Source organism: Zootoca vivipara, chromosome 6, assembly GCF_963506605.1.
Source record: "Zootoca vivipara chromosome 6, rZooViv1.1, whole genome shotgun sequence".
NCBI lineage: Eukaryota > Metazoa > Chordata > Lepidosauria > Squamata > Lacertidae > Zootoca > Zootoca vivipara.
This window is the reverse complement of record NC_083281.1, coordinates 9827728-9841702: the sequence shown is the minus strand read 5'-3', so window position 1 is coordinate 9841702 and position 13975 is coordinate 9827728. Positions and strand designations below refer to the sequence as shown.

The following is a 13975-nucleotide window of genomic DNA, read 5'->3' as shown; positions in this document are numbered from 1 at the left end:
CTCAACACCCAGTATATGGAGGAAGAGTGCACCAAGGCTTGGAGGTACCCGCTCCTGGACGTCACGGCCGATGGCCAATGGCCTCCAACTTTCTGAAAACTCACCCCGTTCAGACACACCCGGGACTGCATGCCGCAGAGGGTGAAGTTTGCTTTCGGAAGGGGTGCTGGGCACGTTGCTTCTGCCCCAGAGCAGGTGCTTTCTGAAGCGCAGTCAGTCTCTGCCTGGCATCGCTCCCCTCGGGGTTTGGGGGCACATTTGTGGCTGCAGCAGAGTCCCTGGCTAGGGCTGAAAAACAACACCACACATACATGAAAGAACTGTCCAACGTGCTCTGCAAAATCCTCAACTGGACCACTCTGCAGACTTATAACTTCCACTGTAATGACATTCTTATTCTGGCTGTTCAAATGGGGTTCATAGAATCATAGAGTTGGAAGAGACCACAAGGGCCATCCAGTCCAACCCCCTGCCAAGCAGGAAACACCATCAAAGCATTCTTGACATATGCCTGTCAAGCCTCTGCTTAAAGACCTCCAAAGAAGGAGACTCCACCACACTCCTTGGCAGCAAATTCCACTGCCGAACAGCTCTTACTGTCAGGAAGTTCTTCCTAATGTTTAGGTGGAATCTTCTTTCTTGAAGTTTGAAGCCCATTTCAAGCACTTTCTTCTCCGGAGAATGGAAGTTGGGGAGAGGGGAGGAGGAAGCAGAAAGCAGAGCCAGTACCTTTAGCTATGGATGTTCTGCCGCAAAACTACAAATCTAAGGGGGGTGGGGGAAACCGATGATCTATTAGGCCAGTGATGGTGAACCTATGACACGTGTGTCAGACGTGACACGCAGAGCCCTCACTGCTGGCAGGCGCCCCATTGGCCCATTCACGATGTTGTTGTTGTTTCCCCCCCATTTGTTCTCCCCCTCCTCCTCACGCTACAGCTTGTCTCAGCTGTTAAAACCTGGAACCTTTTGTTGTTGTTGCCGGTAGCCAGAGATTGCTTTTTTAACCCTTCCTGTGCTGTTTCTTCTGGCGCTTTGGCAGATGATGATTGGGTGTAACAGCGTTCATTTTTTAACCTGTTCTATGCTGGGTTTTTTGGCGCTTTGGCAGACTATGTCGGTGCTGCGTGTTAGTTCCAGCGAAGGCATTATTCGTCATTTATTTCTGTTCTCTTCCCCCTCCCCAAGCGCAGCAGCTTTGGGGCATCCCCCCCCAAAAGCAAAGTACCCCCCAAAAAACCTCCAAAACTTTGGTCAGCAGCTCCCCTCAAAAAGGTCAACAACTCTGGGCACTTTGTGATAAATAAGGGGTTTGGGGTTTGGTTTGGTTAAATAATTAGTTTTTGGTTTATTAAATACAGTTATATATTACAATTATAAATTTTTGTTATTTAAACTATAAGGAAATTATGGGTTTTTTTCTCGAAGAGACACACCACCCGAGTTATGCTCAGTTTTTTGGTGAATTTTGACACACCAAGCTCACTATATTAGGCTCATTCTTTAGCTACTTAGAGGGCAATTAACCCCAGAAATTTGCAGCGGCGAGGCATGAACTGATGCAAAACATAATTTATAGGGAGCTGGATTTGTAGGATGCTGACATAGATAATCTGCTGCAACCTGCCTCCCCAAAATTAATGGGTCTACACACACACACACACCCCATTGTGACCCTGGGCAACGACACCGCTGCGTGGATGTTTGTGTGTCATACCTGAATCGGTCTCCTTTGCAAAACCCAAAACAATGTAGAGATAAAGCACCCGAGGAAAGGAATTTTGCTAAACTTCTCTCTCCTGCCATTCTCGTTTTTTTCAGGATGGGATGAGTTCTTGACAAGCCGAAGGATTAAAAAAAACCCTCAACCCCTTTGTTATCCACACATGTATCGGACAGCCCAGAATTTCTACCAAACCATAGAGGAAAATGCACCTACAATCCAATGTGTGCGCACACCAGGGATTATCCCTGACTGTTTTCAAATTGATCTACCTATTGAACCTTAAGGACTGAAACATTCCCTTTTAAGAACAAAATAAAGAGAGCTGAGATTCTCAGAGTGCTGTATTCAGCACCCAGAGCCTACGAGGAAGAGGCAAAACAGGACAAAGGAACAAGATGAGCTTGTGGAGTACGGAGAGAGGATGGAGGAGAGGTTTAACGGTAATAATAATATAATAATAATAATTTATTATTTATACCCCACCCATCTGGCCGGGTTCCCCCAGCCACTCTGGGCAGCTTCCAACAAAACAATACAGAAATCAAACATTAAAAGCTTCCCTAAACGGGGCTGCCTTGAGATGCCTTCTAAAGGTCTGGTAATTGTTGTTCTCTTTGACCTCTGGTGGGAGGGCATTCCACAGGGTGGGTGCCACTACCGAGAAGGCCCTCTCTGCCTGGTTCCCTGTAACTTGGCTTCTCATAGCGAGGGAACCGCCAGAAGACCCTCGGCGCTGGATCTCAGTGTCCGGGCAGAACGATGGGGGTGGAGACGCTCCTTCAGGTATACTGGACCGAAGCCATTTAGGGCTTTAAAGGTCAATACCAACACTTTGAATTGTGCTCGGAAACGTACTGGGAGCCAATGTAGGTCTTTCAGGACCGGTGTTATGTGGTCTTGGCGGCCGCTCCCAGTCACCAGCATAGCTGCCGCATTCTGGGTTAGTTGTAGTTTCCGGGTCACCTTCAAAGGTAGCCCCACGGACTAGAAGCACAAATCTGTAAAAGCAGAGGGCAAAGCAAGCAACGTGTTCCCACCGTTACCTGCACAGGGCTCCCGGTTTCAGCCGGCACCGGATCCCGCTAGGCTCTGCCGCACCATAGCAGCAGGGGTCTGTGGCATCATTGCCAACATCACATTCCTCTCCCGGGTCCATAATCCGGTTCCCGCAGATGGGACGGTCTGTTTCTGGAAGGAAAATGCCGAAGAAGAGGTTGTGGAGAAAAGATGCAGTTCTGGGATATATCCAGCCTCATGTAACCAATGTGCTTAACCCTAATTAATGCATGAAGGGGTTAAGACCATAGAGTAAGCTGTCCTGTTAGGCTTAGCTGGGTCACACACCCTCACCTTGGGAGGAAGGGTTACCAAACTCTTTATTCTCCCACTTCCACCATGTGAACCCTACCAGTAAGGGGTCTAAGCTGGGGGCTCTAAGCTGAAACCGCCTGGCTTTAACAAGCCATCTTTGTGTTTTTATACATACGATTTAGAAACATTTTACCATTTTGGAACCTAAGTTAAATTGCCTGCGGTTTTTTTTTGCTGCTGCTATATGGAAAAGCACATGAATCTGACCTTTGAAGAGTTTGTAAGTAAACCATTTGTAACTTACCAAACATGTGGTTTCTTTCTATGGTAAGGGAAGGGGGAGAACTTTGAGAAGGGGATACAGTATTTATTTTAAAGGTCTAACAACCTATATTTCCACAATTTACTTTGCTGCATATTTTAAATCTCTGCTGGAGCTCTTTCACCAAAGAAGACTTGCCCCGAACCTGGATATCCAGAGAATTCTCCTTTTATTTTACCATAATCTATAGTATTTTTACTTTTAAACCAAATCTAACTAACATATTGGCTCTCACATTGCCTGCTTTCTTAGGATTCATCCACACTTTTGTTTGACCCATATTCTGGTTGGATTGTGTCCTGATTAATTCCCATGGGTCTGAGAGCTTTTTGTTTGTTTGTTTCACAGCTGTGCCTTGCGAAAATCGGATTGTACCTAGATCTTATAGGATGTGCCGGAAATCCAAAGAGATATAGAATCATAGAGTTGGAAGATACCCCCAAGGGGCATCTAGTCCAACCTCCTGCGATGCAGGAAAAGATATTGCTTACTGAGCTTCTCAGTCAGTCCTACTCAGAGTAGACCCATTGAAGTCAATGGGTGTGGCTAACTGAGGTTTGGTCATTTCGATGGGCCTACTCTGAGTAGGGCTTTAGTTCAATACAATGCTGTGTGTTTTATGGAAAGCACATCCGGAAAACTGCAATGATTTCAACGCAATAAATAAATAAATTATGTTTTATGTTAAATTTATGTTCAATGCAAAAAAATTATGTGTTTAAGAATTTATGTGTTTAGCATCTAGATCTAGGGAAGTAATAGTACCACTGTATTCTGCTCTGGTCAGACCTCACCTGGGGTACTGTGTCCAGTTCTGGGCACCACAGTTCAAGAAGGATACTGACAAGCTGGAACGTGTCCAGTGGAGGGATGGCAACCAAAATGGTCAAAGGCCTGGAAACGATGCCTTATGAGGAACGGCTTAGGGAGCTGGGTATGTTTAGCCTGGAGAAGAGAAGGTTAAGGGGCGATATGATAGCCATGTTCAAATATATAAAAGGATGTCCTATAGAGGAGGGAGAAAGGTTGTTTTCTGCTGCTCCAGAGAAGCGGACACGGAGCAATGGATTCAAACTTCAAGAAAGAAGATTCCACCTAAACATTAGGAAGAACTTCCTGACAGTAAGAGCTGTTCGGCAGTGGAATTTGCTACCAAGGAGTGTGGTGGAGTCTCCTTCTTTGGAGGTCTTTAAGCAGAGGCTTGACAGGCATATGTCAAGAATGCTTTGATGGCGTTTCCTGCTTGGCAGGGGGTTGGACTGGATGGCCCTCGTGGTCTCTTCCAACTCTATGATTCTATGATTCTAAGAAATTAATAAATCTGCAGACAGTGAAAAGTGGACTGAAGGTTCTGTTGGACCCCATGGAAGGAAAATAGCCTGAGCCACCCCTTCCTACCTTTGACAGCCCTAAATAACTCATTCTCCTAACAATTCAACCAATATAAGGCAGCGGGTTTAAACAAGCACCCAAGGACAGTCAGGGTCTCTCACCAACGAAACAAGTGTCCTTCTTGAGCCGCAGGAGATTTGCAATGTAGGCGCGGCTACACGGGGAGAATTTGTCATTGTTGAATTCTCCCCCATCCGTGGCGTAGCTGAACATCAGGTACTTCCCCTTGGTTGTGTCGATGTGAAAACTGGAACACTCTTTGCTCTCATCGTGCTGAAAAACAAACACCCTCTTAAATTGTGTTCTTGCAGTGTGCCAGAACCAGGAGAGGCATGAAAAGGGTGGAGGAGAGGCTGGCGAGCGCAGTCTCCGATTGCTTGGGGAAAGCCCTGGAGAGCAGGGGGATTTGGCTGTGGGGAGGTGGGGACTTCCATGGGGCAAAACCTACTAGGGATGAGCTGCTGTGTTCAGTAGACTCTGCCAAGTCTGTGCAAATCGTGTCCTTGCTAATAAAGAGTTAACTCTGACTTTGAACTGTGTGATTTACTGCCGGCTCTTGGCACAATGCATTTATTGCAGGGTTACCATGGCCTGGAGCCTGAATCAGCACTTAAAAGGTCAGCTTGCTCTTTGCTTTTCAGATGACTCAGCATTGCCCATCCTATCTGAGCTCAGCACCCAGGACGGTGGACTCACCACGAAAGGAAACGGTGTGGGAAGCTGGCTTTGTTTCTTTGTTTTCCACGCAGGAAAAGCAACAAACTCACGTAGGCGCCCAGGCTGTGTCCGAGCTCGTGGGCAAGGGTGACGTGGATCAGCCTTGGAGGAAGGAGCTGCCCATATTTCTGCAACGTGATCAGCCCCGTGTTCATCGAGACCTCCTTGTCTTGGAAGGTGCGCTGCTTCGAGCAAATCCCTCCAGAATCACCTGGGAGGGGGAAAAACCCAAACTCGAGAGATCAGGAACATTGGAGGTCAGACCATCAGGCCACAGAGCTCAATATTGTCGACACAGATTGGCAGCAGCTCTCCAGGATTCCAGGGCCTTATTCCAGTCCTGCCTGGAGATGCCAGGGAACAAACCAAGAACCTTTTGGATTCACAGCAGGTGCTTGAGAGCTGACCTAAGGGCATAGCTCCCAAGTTTTCCCTTTTCTTGCGAGGAAGCCTATTCAGCATAAGGGAAAATCCCTTAAAAAAAGGGATAACTTGGCAGCTATGCCTAAGGGTCTTCCTTTAAAGATAAAGTAAGGTTCGAGTCTTCATGAGGCAGAAGAAATCAAAGAAACATGGAAAGTGGCCTCATACGTCAAAAGCAGGGTCTTGGGGTGTGTGTGTGTGTGTGTGTGTGTGTGTGTGTCTGTAAAGACTTGTCATGTCCCCCTGTTCTCTGAGCACCTGTCGAAAAACCCCAACCTGTTTTGTGGTTCTAAATGTGGGGGGGGGGTTAAAACCATGGGCATACCCGGGGGCGGGGGGGCAGCTGCCCCACCCGAAGCTAATAAGGAAGGGGAAAAAAGATATAAATTACAGCTCGCGCCGCAAGCTGTAACATCACACTGTGTTTTTTCAGTGCAAAAAGTGGCCAGCGGGGAAAAGTAGTTGCGGAGAACCGCGTGACTGCCCCCTCACCTCTGGGGGCGTGGATGTCATAGCCAGCCAGCCAATAGGGTGGCTGGGGGGGGGGGCGAGTGGCCGGGCCCCGTGGCTTGCCTGTCCCCCCCTAGTTTTGATCCTGGGTACGCCCATGTTTAAAACCCTGTCCTCTTATTTATTGTTAACTTATTCTTGTTTGCATCGCCAGTGTTTTGGACGTGTTGTTGGTTTGTATTATTTATCCCAGTACGTTTCCGAGCATAGTTCAAAGTATTGGTGCTGACCTTTAAAGCCCTAAATGGCCTCGGTCCGTTTTGCCCAAACACTGAGGTCCAGCTCTGAGGGCCTTCTGGCGGTTCCCTCGTTGCGAGAAGCCAAGTTGCAGGGAACTAGGCAGAGGGCCTTCTCGGTAGTGGTGCCCGCCCTGTAGAACGCCCTCCCATCAAATGTCAAAGAGAAAAACAACTACCAGACTTTTAGAATACATCTGAAGGCAGCCCTGTTTAGGGAGGCTTTTAATGTTTAAAAGATTACTGTGTTTTATTTTTATTTTTTTATAATGTATTTATTAAAGTTTTTTAAAAAAAGAGAAAATAACATTTGTATATAAAAAGAAGAAACAAAAATGACATACAGCAAAAAGAAAAAAGAATACAAAAACATACAAAAAGAAGAAAATTTTACAAAAACAAAAATTCATATTTGATATCCTTATTACTAATCTAATCTGTTGACTTCCTCTCCCTCCTCCCGCTACGCTTCTTTACATATCTAGCTTAGTAAATTCTTAATCTTACATACTTCTAAATTTGCTTAAATATTATCATAATACCATATCTAGTGATTCTTAACAATTAAACTCTTAATCTATTACAATTAAACTCTTAATCTATTACTTTCGTCTTTATATTAATATCTCTATCTTCTAAGATTGGTTATTCTAAAACCCTTTTGTAATCTGCAACCGTTTTATTTTTCTGTTGGAAGTCGCCCAGAGTGGTTGGGGAAACCCAGACAGATGGGCGGGGTATGAAAAATGTGTTGTTGTTGTTGTTATCTAAGATTTATCTGGAGACGGGTGGCAAGTAATTAACAGAGCACTAAAAAATTCTCCAAATAGGTCTGTCTGTGGCTGTATGGTAAAGACTGGGGCTGTTGAACAGCCTCTCTGCTGCCCTGGACCCACAGAGAGAACACCCAACCGACCCTAGATCTGTCCCCAAATCCATTGGGGGGGGCAGCGTTTCTAATGTTTCATCCAGCTCTTCTGAATTACTTCTATAAAATCCTGGGGAATCTTGGAAGTATCACAGAATTGTGGATGACCCACAAGGGTCACCCGGAAAAACTCCCTGCAGTGCAGGAGTCTTTTGCGCAACACGGGACTCGAACTCACGACCCTAAGATTAAGAGTCTCGCGCTGTACCGACTGAGCTTGGCGTTGTGAAAACTGAGGGGTCATGGCTCTCTGAAGTTGAAGGGAGGGAGTCTCTGCCAACCCTAGCTGGAGGCACCGGGGTTTGAACCCGGGATCTTCTGCACGCTGTGCGGACGCTACACAAACTGAGCGATGGCCCTTCTTTTAAAAATGCAGGCAGCTCCGCACGTAATGCGCGTTTGAGGCACACACGATTGTGCATCGCCACGAACACAGAACTGGCCCAAAAGGGGCAGGAACGGCCCTAAAAGACTGTGAAAACAGCAAAAGTGGCGCAGGAAAGAGTGTCTAGCAATACCATGAGCCTTTGCACCAAACTACCGTAAGGAGGCTTGGAGGGAGAAACTGGGTGGATTTTTTGTTTTGTTTTTTAAAAGGGGGCTTTTCAAGGGTTTCCAGAGGTTTAGAGGGTGTTTGCAAGCTTTTTTGATGGCTTTCCCAATATACGCGATTTCATTTAACGTGCGGTGCCTCAGAACGTGACCCCTGCGTAAATGGAGAGCCGCCTATAAAGTAAGGATCTAGTCCTCATGGTTCTGAATCAGAGGCTGATTTAAATAGGCATTTGCCTTATGGAGAGCCCGGTGTTTATTGCTTGGTTTGCAACTGGTTTCAGTGTTGATACTGCGTTTGTAAGTCGTGTCGTGTCGCTTTTGTGAGGAAAGCAACATATCAACAAGACATGAACACCTCTTCATTCAAAACGATGAGGACTGCAATCTCACTTTTTGGGAGGGGGAATTATCATACCTTAGTTACAAAGTGCTCCTCTTTTGCATGCAAAAGGCTCCAAATCTGATCCCTGGTATCATACGCCATAAAAGATCAGGAATAAAGGGGTGGGGGTGGGGTGGGGGAAACCTCTCTTCTCTACCTGAGGCCCTGGGGAGACGCTGCCACTCAGAGCAGGCAATACAAGGCTCGATGAAGAAAAACCCTGACCTGATACAAGACTGCTCCTTAAAGGTAAAGGTAAAGGGACCCCTGACCATTAGGTCCAGTCGTGACCGACTCTGGGGTTGCGCGCTCATCTCGCATTATTGGCCGAGGGAGCCGGCGTATAGCTTCCAGGTCATGTGGCCAGCATGACAAAGCCGCTTCTGGCAAACCAGAGCAGCACATGGAAACGCCGTTTACCTTCCCGCTGTAGCGGTTCCTATTTATCTACAGTGGAACCTCGGTTTATGAACACCTCGGTTTATGAATTTTCGGTTTATGAACGCTGCAGACCCATCTGGAACGGATTAATTCATTTTCCATTACTTTCAATGGGAAAGTTTGCTTCAGTTTATGAACGCTTCAGTTTATGAACAGACTTCCGGAACCAATTACACCCATGCTTCAGTTTATGAACGCTTCAGTTTAAGTACTCCGCGAACCCGTCTGGAACGGATTAATCCACTTTCCATTATTTTCAATGGGAAAGTTTGCTTCAGTTTATGAACGCTTACTCTGCGGACCGTCTGGAACGGATTAATTCACTTTCCATTACTTTCAATGGGAAAGTTCGCTTCAGTTTATGAACGCTTCAGTTTATGAACAAACTTCCGGAACCAATTGTGTTCATAAACCGAGGTACCACTGTACTTGCATTTTGACGTGCTTTCGAACTGCTAGGTTGGCAGGAGCTGGGACCAAGCAACGGGAGCTCACCCCGTCACAGGGATTCGAACCGCCGACCTTCTGATCAGCAAGCCCTAGGCTCAGTGGTTTAACCACAGCGCCACCTGGGTCCCAATTACCTGGGCCTCCTTAGGACTCTAATAAATAATAATAATAATAATAATATATTTATTTATTTATGGTTGCCTGGTTCCCTGTAGCTTCACTTCTTGCAGGGAGGGAACCACCAGAAGGCCCTCAGAGTTGGGCCTCAGTGTCCGGGCAGAACGATGGGGGTGGAGACGTTCCTTCAGCTCTACTGGGCCGAGGCCGTTGAGGGCTTTCAAGGTCAGCACCAACACTTTGAATTGTGCTTGGAAATGTACTGGGAGCCAATGTAGGTCTTTCAGGACCGGTGTTATATGGTCACGCCAGCCGCTCCCAGTCACCAGTCCAGCTGCTGCATTCTGGATTAGTTGTAGTTTTCAGGTTAGCTTCAAAGTAGCCCCACGTAGAGCGCATTGCAGTAGTCCAAGTGGGAGATAACCAGATCATGTCCCACTCTGGCAAGACAGGGGTCAGGCAGGGAGGGTCTCAGCCTGCGTACCAGATGGAGCTGGTAGACAGCTGCCTTGGACACTCCATGGACAGCTGTGAGTCCAAAATGACTCCCAGGCTGCACACCTGGTCCTTCGGGGGCACAGTTGCACCATTCGGGACCAGGGAATCCCCCACACCCGCTCACCCCGTCCCCCCAAAACAGTACTTCTTCTGTCTTGTCAGGATTCAACCTCAGTCTGTTAGCCGCCATCCACCCCCCCCCTAAAATCACTCACCAGGTTGTCCATTGAAAGCGATGCCCAGAACTCCACTGTAATCCCTGTTGGTGAGCAGAAAAGCTAAGCAGTAACTGTTCCAGTTGGTTTTGGAGTGCAACATCAGGAGCATCTCTGGACTGATGAAGGGCGACTCCGAGTGGTCCTCCTCCTCAACGATCTGCGAAAGAAGGAAAAGACACACCTGGGCACGTGAGGCTGCTTTAGTATTGTGCATTGATTTACAAACCCCAGAAACAACTTCGATCCAGGGCACCCCAGGGACTGCCTGAAACCCTTCACAGAAACACTGAGCCAGCGTGGTGTAGTGGTTAAGAGCGGTGGACTCATAATCTGGTGAACTGGGTTCGCTTCCCCGCTCCTCCACATGCAGCTTGTCACGGTCCGGTCGGCGGGCGGTTGAAGCCCTGGCTGAGGACGTCAGGACCAGAGGCAAGATGGTGATGTAGAAGCAGGAACAGGTGCAGGGCTGAGGGTCCAGCAGCAGGCAGTCGCAGGGTCAAGGAGGAAGGCAGAGGCGAAGGTCTGAGAGTCAAGGAGCAAGGCGTTGGCAAGGCAAAGGTCCAAGGGTTGAGGATCAAGGCGTCGGCAAGGCAGAGGTCCAAGGGTCGAGGAGCAAGGCGTCGGCAAGGCAAGGGTCCAAGGAGCAAGGCGTTGGCAAGGCAAGGGTCCAAGGAGCAAGAGGCCAGATGCAACCAGGCAGGGATAGCGTTGCTGTGGCAAAGAGCTGGAGGGAAATGCTGAGCTTTTATCCCTCCCAGCTCCTGCCACCAGGTGCAGTGAGGTATCAAGTGGCCTCACCTGAGTGGCCACTCCTTGCTTCTCCAGCACAAGCTGAGGCAGGCCCCAGTCCTGCAAAGCACTACAGGCCCCAGAGCCTGACTCCTGCCCATACTCCTGACACAGCTGCTGGGTGACCTTGGGCTAGTCACACTTCTCTGAAGTCTCTCAGCCTCACTCACCTCACAGAGTGTTTGTTGTGGGGGAGGAAGGGAAAGGAGATTGTTAGCTGCTTTGAGACTCCTCGGGGTAGTGATAAAGCGGGATATCAAATCCAAACTCTTCTTCTTCTATCTGTAGGAGAGCATGCCCTCTAACATCCAGGGTATCCAAATTGGGACACTCCCGTTTTTGCTCCTGAGCTCTCACGGCAGCCAGCTGATTCGTGCCGGAGTGTGAGACTAAACAACGGCCATTTTATTACCCTGGTACCTCTGGTTAAGAACTTAATTCGTTCCGGAGGTCCATTCTTAACCTGAAACTGTTCTTAACCTGAGGTACCACTTTAGCTAATGGGGCTTCCTGCCACCGCCGCACGATTTCTGTTCACATCCTGAAGTAAAGTTCTTAACTCGAGGTACTACATCCGGGTTAGTGGAGTCGGTAACCTGAAGCGTTTGTAACCCGCGGTACCACTGTATTTGTATGAAGCTGTATCTGACTGGCATGCCCCAGCCACTCTGGGCAGCTCCCAATAGAATAGTCAAAACATCGAACATTTAAAAACTTCCCTAAACAAGGGCCCATTTGGTCTGGTGCTCTGGCACTAGCCTGCTGACGTACGCCAGAGTGCCGGACCAAAAAGCGGGACATTCTGAGATCCAGTCAGAAGCTCTGGTATGGCTTCTGTAATTCTGGGATGTCCTGGCTAAATCGGGACGGTTGAGTGATATGGGAGTGTTGTTGAGCTTTCCCCAAGTTGCTGAGGCGTCTTAGACAAGAGCAAGAAAGCAGCGAGGGTTGACAGCATCCTCAACTCAGTCCTGTGGAATGTTCTGCCACTGGAGATTCATCAGCCACCTTCTGTGCCAACTTTTAAACGCTTTTCTGTCCTGCCAGGCTTAGGCGGGCAATTAAGGATGCATCTTTCCACAACAGTTGCCCAATTTCAACTTTTAAAATATGGTTTTCATTTAATGGTTTTATGTATAAGTGTTAACCTGCTCTGTTGGTTTATTTCTTGGCTCCAAGCACAATTAAAAGTGTTGGTGCTGACCTTTAAAGCCCTAAACGGCCTCGGCCCAGTATACCTGAAGGAGCGTCTCCACCCCCATCATTCTGCCCGGAACATTGAGGTCCAGCTCTGAGGGCCTTCTGGCGGTTCCCTCCCTGCGAGAAGCCAAGTTACAGGGAACAAGGCAGAGGGCCTTCTCGGTGGTGGCACCTGCCCTGTGGAACGCCCTCCCATCAGATGTCAAGGAAATAAACAACAATTTTAGAAGACATCTGAAGGCAGCCCTGTTTAGGGGACTTTTTAATGTGTGATGTTTTATTGCATTTTTAATACAGTTGTATCTTGGTTCCTGAACGCCTAATTTGTAGAACAAATCAGCTTCCGAAGGCTGCAAACCCAGAAGTAAGTGTTCCAATTTGCAAACGTTTTTCGGAAGCCGAACGTCCGAAGCAGCTTCCATGGTTTCTGATCGAGTGCAGGAACCTCCTGCAGCCAATCGGAAGCCGCGCCTTGTTTTTTGAACGGTTTCAGGAGTCGGACGGACTCCCGGAACGGATTAAGTTCGAGAACCAAGGTACCTCTGCGTTCTATTGGGAGCCGCCCAGAGCGGCTGGAGAAACCCAGCCAGATGGGTGGGGTATAAATAATAAATTATTAGTGTATTCTTCTTCTTCTTCTTCTTCTTCTTCTTCTTATTATTATTATTATTATTATTATTAGAATTAGAATTAGCGGCCTATGCATATTCCAATAAATCAATAAATATAAAAACAAGAAAAGGAGCTATTCTGGAGGAAACAAAACAAGCCAAGAAGTGTCTCCCAGGCAGGCAGGCAGGAAAGGAGGAAAAATCAGAATGCAAGTCACAGAGAAAGAAAGTGAGACTAACATAGAGATGCCCCGTGGGCCAGATTGGAAGCCCCTGAGGGCCACATTCTGGTCCCCAGGCCAAAGCTTTCTACACCCCGACACTAATGGCTTCACCGCTAGCTGAACCCCCCCCCCCACATGCAGCCAGGGGGTAAGAGACAAACTCCACCATTTGGGGATCAGCAGGAAAGAGATGGAACAATTATACAAATTGCTGGCGAGACCAAGCTTGGAATACTGTGTATAGTTCTGTCTGCCTTGTCTCAAAAAGGGGATGCTGTGGAGCTAGGCAAGATTTTTTTTAAAAAAGGCAGCCTGTATAATTGAGGGGGTGGAGTAACTCCCTATGGGGAAAGGTTGTGGCGTTTGGGATTTTTTTACTTGAGAGAAAAGGCAAGGAAGAGGTGATATTTTGCGGTGCAGAAAAATTAACGCCTGGTGTGAAGAAAGCAGATGGATGGACACAATCCTTCTGCAGATGCTGCCTGTCAGTGTAGACAAGACTAAGCTGGATGGACTCAGGAAGAGGCAGCTTCCAATCTTCCTGTAAATAAATCCTCATGCAAAGGATAATATTATCTGTTCCTTACAAGGAAGGTGTTTTATTTTTATTTTTTAGGAAGCCTTAGAGAATCATAGAATCATAGAGTTGGAAGAGACCACAAGGGCCATCCAGTCCAACCCACTGCCAAGCAGGAAACACCATCAAAGCATTATTGGCACATGCCTGTCAAGCCTCTGCTTAAAGACCTCCAAAGAAGGAGACTCCACCACACTCCTTGGCAGCAAATTCCACTGCCGAACAGCTCCTACTGTCAGGAAGTTCTTCCTAATGTTTAGGTGGAATCTTCTTTCTTGTAGTTTGAATCCATTGCTACGTGTCCGCTTCTCTGGAGCAGCAGAAAACAACCTTTCTCCCTCCTCTATA

The 13975-nt window shown here is 47.6% G+C and overlaps 1 protein-coding gene across 2 annotated transcripts in view; it reads right to left on the bottom strand.

Moving 5' to 3' along the window:
- LOC118086073 (disintegrin and metalloproteinase domain-containing protein 10-like) overlaps nt 1-13975 on the bottom strand; it is a 42068-nt gene that overhangs the window by 14010 nt on the left and 14083 nt on the right. For both annotated transcript variants that reach the window (XM_060275399.1, XM_060275400.1), the window contains 5 exons: nt 10224-10383; nt 5519-5679; nt 4853-5024; nt 2770-2914; nt 105-288 (listed from right to left, as the gene is read on the bottom strand). In XM_060275399.1, the coding sequence (XP_060131382.1) occupies nt 105-288; nt 2770-2914; nt 4853-5024; nt 5519-5679; nt 10224-10383 (822 nt within the window). The remainder of the gene's footprint in view (nt 1-104; nt 289-2769; nt 2915-4852; nt 5025-5518; nt 5680-10223; nt 10384-13975) is intronic.